A 13,768-nucleotide genomic window follows, 5' to 3' on the forward strand; every position below is an offset into this window, starting at 1 on the left:
CGAGAATAAAGTAGGTACATTGGAGCTGAAGCTGGTGGTACACAAAGAGCAGATCTTCAGCTCATGTCTGTGTGTGCACAGCACAACTCATTAGTGTGCACTTTTAAATAACACATAGAAACAGGTATTTTCCCGCATGCATGTTTTTCCTGGAAATATTCACAAAAGACTATAACAGCATTCACCTTTAAGAACAAAAATGAGGGCAGGAAGAACTTCCACTTTTCATTTTAATGTTTCTGTACTGCTTGAGTTTTTTAGTGATACGCATATATTATTTCTATTCTTTCAAAAACTCAGAGGGCTATCTAAGTGATTATGTCTTTATTTTCTTTGGGTTGCATCTCTATATTTTTTTTTCAAAAAAAAACTTAAATTAAAAAAATAAAAGGCAAAGACAAACTGCGTTTAGGGAGTGATTGTTTCTCAAATTATTCTACCCGACGTGGTGCTGCATAATTTTGTTATGAGCTCTCAGTGCCTCCACAGATCCATATGAACAAAGAGCAAAAGTGCAATATTCCAATGGGATCTTTTGGAAAATATTTAAATTCTGGGTCTCCCACCAGCCTTGCAAGTGATTCCTCTAACTTTTGTTAGCAGATAAGCAAAACTGTCTCCAGAGAGGTGAAGCCACACCAGTGCCAGTCTTCCTACAGGCCAGGTCACCGTGTGCGTTACTGCATTGAAGGCCACATTTCACAGACAGGTTCAGAGAGGTCCCAGTCCCCTGACACCTACAGTGGAGCAGAGATTTAAGCAAAGTTCACTGAGACGTTCCGTGACCCCCAGCCGCGAGAGAGGGGGTATATCCCTCTACACCCCACATGAAATGTCAGAGCCTGCTGGCTCTGGGACGAAGGCTGCCTGTCCTCTGTGAATGCTCGCCCCAGAGCCAGGGAACTCAAAGACCCGCCTCCAGCCACAGGACACAGGGAACAAGAGGCAGATTTGAAGAATGCCTCCCTTTGCAGGTGGCACTTAAAACACAGGTGCTTTCCATCCATCCTGGGGCGCGCTTCCCAGCTCTTCTCCCCCATAACCCTGATCAGCTCAAACACAGAAGTGGGCCATAGCAGGGAAATGGGGATGGTGACAACTCAAAGTTAGAAGTTGTCATATATATTCTTCTCATTCCTTCAGAAAAGGATGTGATGTCTTCCTCCTGGCCTGAGCAAGCCAGTCCTTCTCCAGGCAGCACAAATGGGTGCATGAAAATTCTGTCCAGGATGTCACGACTGAGCACGCAATGCTTATTAAGCACAAGGAGACAGGCTGAGAGGATGGGGGACTTGGGAACATGCTTCTCTGTCATACATTTTTGCTATTATCAGTATGACAAGCTCTTCTACAGGATATGCTGCCATGGAAGGCTGAGGACCTCAGTCTCAAAGTCCAAGTCTCAATCCTGCCTCTCTGATGAGATAGTGTCACCCAGTTTCCAAGCACAAGCCCTCTAAATCATACCTTGCTATGTGGTCCAAAGAAAACAAATCAGATCTCTAGCCATCACTAACACTGTCTACAAAATGAAACTTTAAAAAAAAAAGACAAGAGACTTTGAATCTGAGGAGAAGAGTCTCTCTAGGAAAAAAGTAAGTACTGTTTTATAACTGATACCTTCAACAGGTACTATCGCAAAGAGTTGAAATAAAAACTGTTTACCACTGGTCCCCTAGGTGGGACCAGTGCACACACCAAGCAGGCAGCTCCACTCACAAAGAGCAACTTCAATTCAAAAATCTCTTCCGTCAGTTTTAGAAAGTCAAACAGAGGGAGGAATACAAACAATTAGCCGGAAGCCCCTTTGTAGTGCAAACCCCCAAGATTACTTGGTAGCCTGGGATTGTCTTCTTTAGCTTTTAGAATACTAGAAATGTTCTGAAGAAATCCTCCATTCTGGCTCATTGCCTTTTGCCTATTTTACTCTTTTCAGAATTAACTGCATTTTAAGGTGGTTTCTGCATATTGCCTCTCTAGCTCCGTTTCTCAGGGCTCACCTGGCATTTCCTGGCCGGCTAACATGCCCATCCCTTGTGAGGGAAGAAGGGGCTCCCCATCCCATTGGCAAATGCCTTCCCCATTTCCATTTCGCTTTCTCTTCCACTTATTGACCAACCTGGAATGCAGGTGCTCATGAGGAAACCAAGAAAATCATTTCCCTTGATAGTGTTCATCCTAGGAACTCAGGGGAGAGAGTAGCTGCGGAGTAAGAACTCAACACTCTGCGCTGAGAAACAGACTTGCTCACCTCACCACACACCTTTCAGACGCTTTCCTTTATTCAGAGGCAGCCACCTTTAACGGGCGATGTTAGGCTCTCGCCAGGGATATTGCTATGACTACAGAATTGCATTATGTCCAGGGGACCACCACCAGCTCGCCTGACTTGGAAGCAGTTCACAGCTCTTGTGGCTGGCTCTAGAAGATACTTTCTGGGTTGTTTCGTTGTTGTTGTTGTTGTTTGTTTTGTTTTTAACCCCCATCCCTTGCAAACCAGAAGTCCAAATGAACCTTTGTACCTGGAAGCAGTTTGTGGTTGAAATTAACAAATGTGCTGACCCCTGAACACCAAAAAGTGCTGATGTGTTTACCACTGGTCGGATTCCCTAGCAAGTGTTGCGAGAGGAGGGCTGGGAGGAGACACCTGCAGGACACCCAGTTTTCTAAGCACTGAAAACACCAACAACCCCGTACTCCTTACTCCTACCCCAGTCTTCTTTGGGGTGACATCATCTCAGAAGGAAAGAGAAGCCCGGCGGCCAGTGGGCTCTGAGAAAACAGATTTCCAGGCAGTATGCTGCTGGGATCGACGGGAGAGGACGGTTCCTGGAGGGTTTTTTAGGGTTTGTTATTACAAAAATATATATAAGATAAAGGCTGTGGCTTTTCTGTCCACTTCCTAGGTTTGAGCCCCCCTCCATTAGGGCTGGGGGGCTCAGAGGAGTGAAGGCTACAAAGTCCCAGGTGCCAGAGAAGGGACTGTCACCGAGATGGCTCTAGGGCTCTCAGGGACTGAGGGAGGGTTGGGGAAGCAGTAAAACAAAGGGAATCAGGGCCCTTGACAGTAGAACAAGAGAGACAGAGGAGAGGGAACGACAGGGATGGACCAGGAAAAAGGGCTGAGAGCATAAGAGGAGTAGATAGAGCAGACGGGGAAGGAGCCGGACTGGAGCAGAGGTCGGAGCAAGGAAAAGAGAGTGGAAGGGCAGAGGGAGCCCTGGAAGGTCGGGGAAAGCCGGGGTGGAAGGTAGGGAGGAAGGGAAAGAGAAAGGGAAGGGAGGGAGACTGAGAAAGAAAGAGGGGGGAAGGAAAGAGGGAGAGAGGAGAGACGGAGAAGGACAAGAGAGTGACAAAAAAGAAATTTGAGGCTGGCAGAGCGAAATTTTCAATTTTGTTTTTTCCCCAAGTCCTTCTTTAAAGGGGGAGCTTGGAGCGCCTCGATTTGAAGTGAGGGGACTGAAGGAGGGTTGGGGAAGCAGTAAAACAAAGGGAATCCTTGCTGTCAGAGCAAGGATTGTGAGGAGGGTGCGACAGTCCAAAGCCAAAGTTCAGAGAAGCCTAAAAACCCAGGCCAATAAAGGAAGTGTGGTGGGTCCGGCCAGAGGCAGGGCTGGGCCTGGGGGCTAGTGGGCGTGCACCCCGCGGGCCGGCGCTGGCTTCCTCCGCCGCGAGTCCTCCGATCCTGCCCGCGCCGGTTGCCGGGGCCGCCGCGCAGACCTGTGCGCCCGGGTCCGCCTGCCGTTTCCTCCGGGCTCGGGTCCAGGGAGAGCTGCCCCTAGGAGGTCGAGGCCGGGATGGGCAGTCCGTGTAAGCTACTGAGGGCGTCCGGGGCCTTGCTGCCGGGGCTGGGAGGCTTCCTGTCAGCCACTGCGGGAGGAAGCACAGAGGCGTCGGATCACTGCCTAGCGCCGCGCAGTGCGAGAGGCACTGGAACTCAGGACGCCTGCAGAGCGAGGTCGTGAGCGCTCAACCGTTGAAGGCTTTGGAAGAGGGAAGCAGAGACTCGCGCTCTCCAGAGACCCCAAGCTTCCGTGGGCGACCAGCCCTTCCTCTCCCGCTAGGAGAGCCACTTGCAAGGAGAGCGTTGGCAAGCAGGACTCCTCGCAAGGCCATTTGCAAACACTGACCGCTGGCCAGGTGCAATTCCCGTTGCCCTCCAACCTCCTCACCACCTGCTCAGTAAAGGAAGTGAAGGGCGCAGAGGGCTGGGAAGCTTTCAGGTCTGATGGAGACTTCCGCAGAAGGGAGCGGGACTCTAACGTTGCGCGGACCCTCACCCTTTCCAAACCCCAGGCGCGCGCACAAGTGGGAAGAGCAGCCAGTGCGTCGAGTCCGCTGACACTCGCGGCTCGGAGCTCGCTGTGGGCAGGGGGAAATCGTGCGGGAAATGAGCCACCAGAGATTTCCCTGGAGCGGCCTGGATTCCTCCGACGTAGGAGGCAGTTGCGCTTTAAGTGAGCGGCAGACTTCGTTGTGCCCACGACGTGCGGGGATCCAGATGCGCTCACCACTGTGGGCACAGCACGTCCTGGGACCTGTGGGCCCCCGGATTAAGTGACAGTGGGATTACCAGATCGGGCAGTATTCTGCGCCTTACTCTATTATTTAGGGGTTTGGGAAGGGGCCCAAGTTTTGCTACCGGAAGCCAGAAAGTGACGCCACGATTGCGCAAGCCTGTTTTTCCTTTCCCAACCTTGGGCCACTCTGCTTCTCCTACACTAGGATCCACAGTTTGTTTATACTACAGGGGCCTATTTTCAATTTTCTTTTTTCCCCAAGTCCTTCTTTAAAGGGGGAGCTTGGAGCGCCTCGGTTTGAAGTGAGGGGAACTCTGGATATTTTTCTCCTGCAACTTCCCTCGCCTCAGCCTCAGGCGCAACTTGCTGTGGCTGCGCAGAGCTGGGCCAACCACATCTGTGCAAGACACACACACACACACGCACACACACAAACACACGGTTTCGTTGAGGTTTTAAAGAGGTCTAAAGACCTTCCCAGGACAGAGTGGCCCCTCTGCTTTTCCCTGGCTCTCAGCTGTTTTTCCTAAACAAAGTTGTGGCCGCCCAGCCAACAAGTATTCAGACCTTTTCTTTCTACCCTGGACACACACTTCAAAGTGAGGACCTGTTTAGAAAACATCTGAGGAGGTGGAGGTTTCTCAGCCAAGGGACGGTTACCTTAGAGACAAGCAAGAAACTGAACTCATGAAAAATAAACACCTAGGACGACTGCATCCCACCCTACAGGGGCGAATCCTGCTGTGTTTTTAGCCCTGTCCAAGCCATCCTTCCTCATAGGGCCCCTCCTGCCCTCCATTCCCTCCATAGGACAACATGGGTGGGTACTTCTGGGCCCTCGGAGGCCAGAGCCTAGGTCAGGCTCATTTAATTCAGGGGCTAAGAATGGGGAGAGGCATTTTTTAAGTATTCAACAGCAACTGCAGGGCACTCTGGGACCACCGTTGAGGGGAGGCACGGGTCTGGGAAGGGATCCCCGGGGGCTAGGTCAAACGGAGGCTGGGGTTGCCAGCGTCCAGGTGCGACAATGCCAGCGCCCTAGTGCTCTTTGACAAAGTTTACTTTTAGGATCCTCCAAGAACCAATCCTGAGGCAGAGGTAACTGGAGCGAAGCTGCAAGTTATCTTTAGCAAATATAAGCACTACATTTTCTTTGTGCCTATGCAATATCTTACAGATTTGATTTCCAACTCTTTAGTCATTCCAGAGCCCCACGAGGAGGAACTTAAAACCCTGAGGTTTTGAGGGTCTCTGAAAACATCCTGTAAATACCAGCTGTCTTGAGGGAACATCTGGTGGTGTCTGTCACCTAAGGGTGGGGAAGGGAAGATGGTCGTGCCCTGGCTGTGAAAAAACATTTGGATGTGGGTGGAGAATCCTAGAATGTCAGCCTCTCCAAGTGAAGATTAAGCAAAACTTTCTATTCTTCTCAATTCCCAAAAATTAAAGTTTCCTTTCAGGGGATGGGAAATGTAAATCACACTTTTTGCATACATAATAGGAAACCCAGACTCGCTACCTTAAAAAAAAAAAAAAGAAAAAAATTCATTATAATATTAATTAAATAACACAATTAATTAATATCTAATTAAATGCTAAATTTTCAATTTGACATTTGATTAAGTTTCACTTAGGGTAACTGTTAAGCTGTTCACTTGCACTAATTTGGAGGACATATTGATATATATTGCACTGTGTGTGTGTGGTGTGTATGTGTTAGGTGATCAAAGGTATTTGCTTTTCCTGAGCATTTATTATATTAAATTGCTTTTCATTACACAGAAGAATTTTTTCTTACTGAAAAGAAATTCAGTAAATACTATTCTTATGAATTGAACAATTGCTGACAGTAAATTGTCCTCTGGGACACGTTTCTTTGAAGATATTAATTTCTTAAGAACTGATCAGAAAATAAAAGGCAGTGATTCTTATTATTTTTCTGTCTTTTCAAAGACCAGTTGTGTTGAGGGAATAGATCTTTGAAGTCAGCTGTTCTACCAGTAAGGAGTAAAAATCCATAACCCAAGTATGTATGTAATTCTCAGGCTATGAATATAGATAGATAATGAATGATTATTTCTACATTCCTGTTTGAACACAAACAGTTGCATGCCAGCTTGAGAAATCATTGCTAATGGTGTCCCCAAGTTATCTGATTATCTTTTATTAGAACTTTTAAAGAACTTGGAGGACCACAAAATTAAATTATTAATAACTAGAGTAACAAACTATTGCTGTAGTTTTTAAAAACAGGTGGGATATTACATAATAGGAAATCGATATAATGGTAAAAGGGACTTAAATGCCAGCACCGCTCAATGGCCCTGTATTTCTGAAAAGGAAAGTGTCTTCTAAAGAAAGTCAATCACCAGTGAGGCTTAATGTTAAAATCAGCTTCCCCACAACTTCCACCTCAAATTAAAAGAGGTAGTTTAGAATTAGGAACTGTGTGTGTTACCTTTGGCTTATTATCTGCACTTTATAATTTGTGTCTAATGTAGAGCTTAAAATGCCTCCAGGGCAAAGTGGCTCTATTGAAAACAAATGCATTCCTCTGAAGACTGTGGGTCTTTTTTCTAAGTCTTCCTTCTCCTTAAGATGAACCCAGGGAAATATTTCAAATCTGTTTTTCTACTTTTTTAATTCAAAAGAACCTGCTTATTTAAGTGATTTGTGTAATGTGGTAAATTTTATTTTGATTTCGATTTCGACAGATAACCTCAATTGTGGAGAAAACAGGTTGATTGGAGGCTGAGGATGAGTGAAGCGCTCATCTGCGACCCCTTAGCTATCCTTAAACATACAGCTTAAAGGAGTTCTCACTCTCAACTTTCAACATTTCCTTCACTTGGATTTTTCTATAAATGAGCAAGTGATCGTATCCTATTTAAATTACACTTAAAGTTTAAAAGAGCTCCAAATCCCAATTTTTATAAATTTTCCTTATTTGGATTTGTCTATAACTAGGCAAGTGAACATTATCCTAATATCCCAGGATGTCTGTGCTCTAGGAAAGGTGGAAATAGAAAAAGTATTTTTCTCCCTTCATTTCACTGTTGTGGATGGCATCTTTATTTCCTTCCTGCCCCCTACTCCACCCCCACTCTCCAGGGCATGCCCTCCTATCTTATCAAGACTACTTGGAAATAGCACTTTTTACCTGGGCAGCACCAAGGAGGATGGCCCTCCTGTCCCGGGCCTGCCCACTGCCACCTGCCACTACATCCACCTCGCTTCCAGCCCTGGACAGGTGGAGGCAAAGCAGCTAGTAAAAATCCTTTTATAATCTGGGAACTCCATGCTGTCCCCCAGGTTTGTGCCTTGTCCCTTTCTCTACTGGGGCTGGGATGCCCTGGGGTGACCCTTTTCTTTCCCAGGTTGATTGAAGTTGCAAATTTCTGGTGCTCAGAACCTAAGCACCGGCAAGTTTGAACTTAGCAAATCAAGCCATTCCTTTTAACAACAAAGAAAATGAGGATTCAAGGGCTGATGAGCTTTTCCCAAGCTAAAGGAAAAACTGGAACCCTCCTGGTAGTGTGAGAAGATGCCCCTCACACTGTTGACTGTCAGTGAAATACCTAAAATCTGTTCCTTGACTGTTCAGGAAGTGGACTTATGGAAGAGGAAGAGGAGGAGGAAGCGGAAAAGGAGGCAAGACTCCCAGGCACATTTTGCACAGAAAGAGAGAACCCCCCGCCCCCACCACAACCACACAACCACCACCACCAACCACAGGAAGCTCCTCAGCCTGGAGTAAAAGACACTGATTCACATGGCCTCTACTTTCCCACAGTGTGTATTTAAGAAAAAGAATCCAAAGGCCTTTTTTTTTTCTTTAAGGAACCTGGAAAAAACAGATGGGCAGTGGGGCAGAGACGGGGTCCTGAGATGGAGGTTAGGTGCCACTAGCAAGTCCAACCCAACCTAAAGGCTTAGGTGCCAGAACAGGTCTACAGAAAGGTGAGCCTGGAGGGTGCCTGCTAGACGTGTCTCTGGATGGAGAAACAGAAACCCAGAAAGAAGCAGGAACTTGGTCGAAGGTGCCAGAACCGGATCCAAACCCACCCGTCCTGTGTGCCAGAAGGACCTCCTTTCTCCTCTCCCCTCATAAGTGGAGGGGACATGGGGCCAGTCTCTCTCAACCTCGGGTACCTTTATAGGGACACCTGTCAAAACTAATCTGCTCCAAGAAGCTACAGGCTTAACGGTTAACCCAGAAGAAGGGTTTATGCCCAGGACCCACCTCTTCCCCACCCGCTCTCCCTTTTCCCAGGCTCACACTCCCTCCCCAGTACCCTTCCTAACACTTCCAGCATCCACCCGCCTCCCTCCCTGCGCTCCTCACCTTCTCGGCTGGGATGCTTGAAGGTCATTGCTGCCGCGAGTTCCCCGCCAGGCACAGCTACGCCGGCCCCGGGGGGCGCCAGCGGAGGGCCTTGCGCAGGCGGCCACGGCGGGCCCGGGGCTAGGTAGCTGCCGCCCGGGGCGCTGTACACGCCGTGCTGGTTGGAGGCCGGGTAGGCGCAGGCGGGGAGAAAGCTGCCCACGGCAGAGAGGGTGGAGGCCGACTGTGGGGATAGAGAGGGACCGTCAGCAGCAGAATATCCTGCCTTCTCTAGCCCACGCCATCACTGAGACGGGGGTTCTCGTCCATTATCCCTCCCCCACGTCCTGTCCCCATCCATTATCCCCATGGGAGGCCCGGCCTCTAAATTTCCTAGTCAGGACTCTTTGGCAAAGTGATTTCTAAGAATTCACTCAAACTGTTATAAATAACATTTGAAGGGGTCATGGTATTCATATCGGGATTTAGAGAAAGAAGGCCCTTGACTGTGGATTTGTGACCTGGAGTTCCAGCTTTTTTAGATAAGCTATCTTGGCAAAGGCAAGTCAACCCCTCGAAAGTCAGACTCCCCCAAACTAGTACGCTTGAGGAAAGGACAGAAAGGGCGCTTGCTGGCCGGCTGCCAGATACAACCATCTCTCTGCCTGGAAATTTTTTCTTTTCTTTCTCTTTTTCCCCACTTCCCCAAACCTTCTGCTTCCCTACTTAAGGTCACCACCTCACGTGCCTTCTGGTTACCTGAGTGTATTTAATGTCTGCCTCTAAGGCAGGTTTCTCGAGCCCATTCACCGCTGGGGTGGCGGAGAAGGCCGTGCGGTTCACGCCAGCCCAGTCTTCCATCTTGGGAGAGTAAGTGGTGCCTTCGCTCCCAGCCAGGGCCCCTGCAGGAGACAGAGGACGGATTAAAAGGTGCCTCCGAATCTGCCCTGGGCACACGTGTGGCCAACCACGCAATTTGTATCTGAAGACACGGCTAGGGGTCCCACAAAATTTGTAGGTGGCCTGACACTCCACCAGGAGGCAGAGGGCGGCAGGGCCTGGGATGTTCACCACTCCGGGTGGGGCGGAGGAAAGGCAGCCAGGCCTGCTGCCCGGGACTCCTAGCCTTCAACCCGCTTCCCACGAACGGGAGGCTGCTGCTGAGTCAAAGCCTGGGCAGACTCGGCCAAAGGGGCCGCTCCATTGTCCAGACACGGCCCCCAGAAACTTCCGAGTTCAAAGCTACAGCAACCTCACGAAAATTGTATTGATTTCTCAACATCTGCACAAGCATCTGGAGGGCAGGGAGACGATTCTACAAGAACTGCCTCTGGAAACGCCCAGGGTTTCCCAAAAGAAGCGTCAACATTGTGGTCCCCACGGGTCAGATAGAACCACACAGCTGCTCCCCGGGGCCCTTGTGTGTGCCAGGAACCAAGGGAAAGCTCCAGATCTGCGTGCAGGCTTGGTGGGGTCACCTCCCGACCAGCTGCCCACTGCCATTCCATGGAAAGCTTTAGCCTTAGGCTGGGTTAGAGCCACCAGGAGACACAAAGCCAGAGCAGGGCCACAGAGGCGCTGCTGCTGCTGGAGCTGAGCACTCACAGTTTCTTTCCAGCCACCACTCTTTCCTCCTAGGCTACCGTGAATTTTGCTTCTTACCCTCCTCCTGAGTCTGATCACCTAAGAGTGTGCTATCCCCTGGCCAGCTGCTGGCAGCTGGGGACAGTGCAAAGAAATCCAGACCCGATTCTGGCCGGATTCTTTCCCAGCCAGGCATCAAAGTTGTTCCAAACCTCCCGCCTTCCCCATCTTCCTCGTCACCCACTTGACCAATAGTTTGTTGAGCTTTAATTGCAGATAAATGACAAATCCTTGTGAAGGTGGCTGCAGCCCCAGCAGCCATCACCCAAACTCCAGGACCTGCAAGGCCACAGGACCTTAGAGATGTAGGCCACTCGATCGACTACAAGATCCCCTTTCCTTTAACTCAGAAGAGCCACTGGGCCTGGGAGTAGGGGACAGAACCCTTAGGAAATCGTGAAGGATTCTGAGAACTAAAGAAAGGGTCTCAGAATTGAGCGGGTTTTTTCCCCCTTAGATTTGGCAACAGGGGTTTGCATACTTTTTGCAAGAATGAAAAAGCGCAATTTCAGGCCTCCAAATTTGTGGTCGGCGATTGTTCTTCTATTTGGGAAATATTTTCCATATTTGTCATAAAAAGTTCAAGATGTCCGAGGTCTCTTACAAAAGGCCCAGGACCCCCAGCCTCCCTGGCCAGTGTGGAGCCCTCCCCTGAGCCAGAACCGGTCCCGGGAGGAGAGCGAGTGTGAGTCCTCTCCTGCAAACCTGCCCGCCCCAGGTTCTGCCCCTTAATAGAAGGCTACGGAGGCCGCCACGACTGACCTGTTTGCTCCATAAACGTCCGGATGCCCAGGATGTTGCTGACCGAGTGTGCCGAGGGCCATGAGCGCGGGATGCTGACGTGGCCCGCCGTGCCCGGGACCCCGGGGTGGCTGCCCATCTTGGCGCCCGTGGGCGACACGGGACTGGGGTAGGGGTACTGGTAGATGTGGTTGTAGGGCAGCGTAGGCTGCGACGGCGGCTGCTTACTTGCCTCGTACGGTCCGGGCTGCGCCAGGCTGCCTATCTTGTTGCGCAGGATGCGGCTGATGGAGCTCACCGAGGGCACATTGTACTTGTCACAGACGCCGTCGGCCAGCAGCCGGTCGCGGATCTCCCAGGCAAAAATGCCAGGGTCTCCCTGCTTGTAGTCCCGGATGTGCTTGACCACGTTGGGAGTGGTGACGCGGGGCTTGCTGCCCCCGATGGCCCCGGGCAGAATGGAGCCGGTCTCGTTGTAGCGCGCCAGGATCTTGCTCACGCAGCCGTGGGATACGCGGAGCTGCCGACTGATGTCACAGGGTCGGATGCCCAGCTGCGCCAGCTCCACAATGCGCAAGCGGATGGCGTTGGGCAGGGGGCGGCCGTTGACGAACACACCGCCCAGCTGGTTCACCTCGCCATACGTCTGCTCTGCGGATGCGCCAGACAAGAGTGAGCCGGCGGGGGAGAAAACACCCGGCGGGTTAGCCAAGGGTCCCCACGCGGAGCGAGGGACTGCACCCAGGCGCACTTCCAAAGGTGACCTGTGGGTCGCCAGACAGCTCGGAGTCCAAGGGCAAACCGCCTGGGTCCGGCTTGGAGTGGGCAAGGGCGCAGAGGAGCCGCGGAGTGGAGCGCCGCGCATTGTTGCCCTCCGTGCCCTTTCGCGACTTTTAGCGCGTCTACTTGGAACACTCCCTTCCCAGACTTGCTGAACTGCCCCCTGAAGACTGGTGACCAGAGGAGAATGCAGCTTCTCCAGGACCCAGGACTGGGTCGCCCAGGGAAAGCGGACGAGAGGGAAGGGAGGCAGGCGGACCCGACCCACCTCATCAGCCCGCCCGCGCCCTGCCTGTCGCCCGCCCCTTACCCATAGCTCGCGGGCGGGCCAGCTGCCTGGCGCCGGGGTGGCCGGGGTGGCCGGGGCTGGGCCCGGAGCAGTCCGGGAGTGCTTGGGCGCCGCCGCCGCCGCGGGAGAGGCATAGAGGGAGGGCGCGCGAGAGCCGAGAGCCGCGGCGGCCCAGCCGCGGGCTGGAGAAGCGCTGTGCGCGGCAGCCGAGCGCGCTGCCGCCCGCTCCAGGGCCTGCCGCCGCCGCTGCTGCCCCCTCCCAGGACACTCTCCACGCCCGCGACCCCGGGCCCAGGGTGAACTTCATCCGATTGGGAGAAATTCGTCTGACCGGGAGGCTGCAGCGTGCGGGAATCAATTTGACGTGTCCTCCACGTCAATCTCGGCAGTCACGCCGGAGACGCGCGAGTTGGCAGCTCATTGGTTCCCGTCACTGCGCCCCAGGGCCCCCCTCCCCGCCCTGAAACTCTACCCCATCCTGCTATCCTCCCCCCTCGGCCCTCCTCCACCCCCCCCCCGCCCGGAACCCACCCCTCTACACACACACACACACACACACACACACACACACACTCGTCCCAACCCCAGCTGGGCTCGGGACCTTCCACTGCTCTGAGGCCCTTGCAGCCCCCTCCCTCCTCTGGCTTTGGAAATGATGGGGAAGTCATCTCAAACTGATTAGTGTGTTAGTACTAGTACTCGTTTTCGTTTTGGTTTTAGTTTTATTTCCGCCACCATTAATAATAAGATAGAGAATAAAAGTTTATCGTGGCAAGGTGTTTAGGGTGTGGCTCTCTCTACCTCCCCACTCCCTAGGCAGTGGCCGGGGAAGAGTGGGATCAGTACCCCAGCTGGCTGGGAGTGTCAAGGTGAGCGTCCAGCGCGGTGCAGGGCTCCTGGTAGGAAGACACAAGGCGGAACTGATTCCTGCGTGTACCATTCCTGGCCAGGTCCTCAATCCTTCTCTCAGGAAATCTTCACAACATTTAATAGCCAACCACTCTTGGAATAGTGGGGGTGATTTCGGTGACGCGAGAGGGGCACGGTCCAAATCCTGTCTCCTACAGCCAGGCCCAGCCACCAGAACTCATTCCTCTCCAAGAAGTGACAGAAGGGGCAGGAGGAAAAAGGATCCCGATCTGCTGCTAAGAGGCGCATAGATCCGGCGCCCTCCTGTCCGCAAGCGCTACCGGCGGGAGGCCAAATGCATAGCTCCAGCTCTAGGCCTGAAGGACAAGTTCCTTTCTCCCTGGCAGTGGAATCTCGCACCTCTCTATCCCAGGTGACCTGGCTTCGTCTTTCTCCCAGCACCTGCAGCTTCAGGAAGTCTCTGTTAAACCACAGAATGATCATTTCTCCTTCATTTAAATGAGGTTTTGCGCAGCCCTGAATTATTTACCCCTGAGATTGAACATCAACAATTTCTCTGTTTCTACCCTGCATCAAAGCAGTTCTGAACTCCCCAACCTG

The 13,768-nt window shown here is 51.7% G+C and overlaps 1 protein-coding gene across 2 annotated transcripts; it reads right to left on the reverse strand.

Annotated features, from left to right (window-relative positions):
- Positions 1-3,561: 3,561 nt before the first annotated feature.
- PAX1 (paired box 1) lies at positions 3,562-12,605 on the reverse strand. 2 transcript variants are annotated; one of them, XM_055265775.2, is made up of 5 exons: positions 12,320-12,605; positions 11,251-11,880; positions 9,604-9,746; positions 8,866-9,088; positions 3,562-3,860 (listed from the first exon to the last, which is right to left on the reverse strand). In XM_055265775.2, exons 1-5 carry the CDS (start codon positions 12,603-12,605, stop codon positions 3,562-3,564), a joined length of 1,581 nt encoding a protein of 526 aa, XP_055121750.1. The 2 variants fall into 2 exon arrangements, with proteins under 2 accessions (XP_055121750.1, XP_055121751.1); XM_055265776.2 differs by having other exon boundaries at positions 3,779-3,870.
- Positions 12,606-13,768: the final 1,163 nt, after the last annotated feature.

Source organism: Symphalangus syndactylus, chromosome 24 (genome assembly GCF_028878055.3).
Source record: "Symphalangus syndactylus isolate Jambi chromosome 24, NHGRI_mSymSyn1-v2.1_pri, whole genome shotgun sequence".
In the NCBI taxonomy this organism is placed as follows: domain Eukaryota; kingdom Metazoa; phylum Chordata; class Mammalia; order Primates; family Hylobatidae; genus Symphalangus; species Symphalangus syndactylus.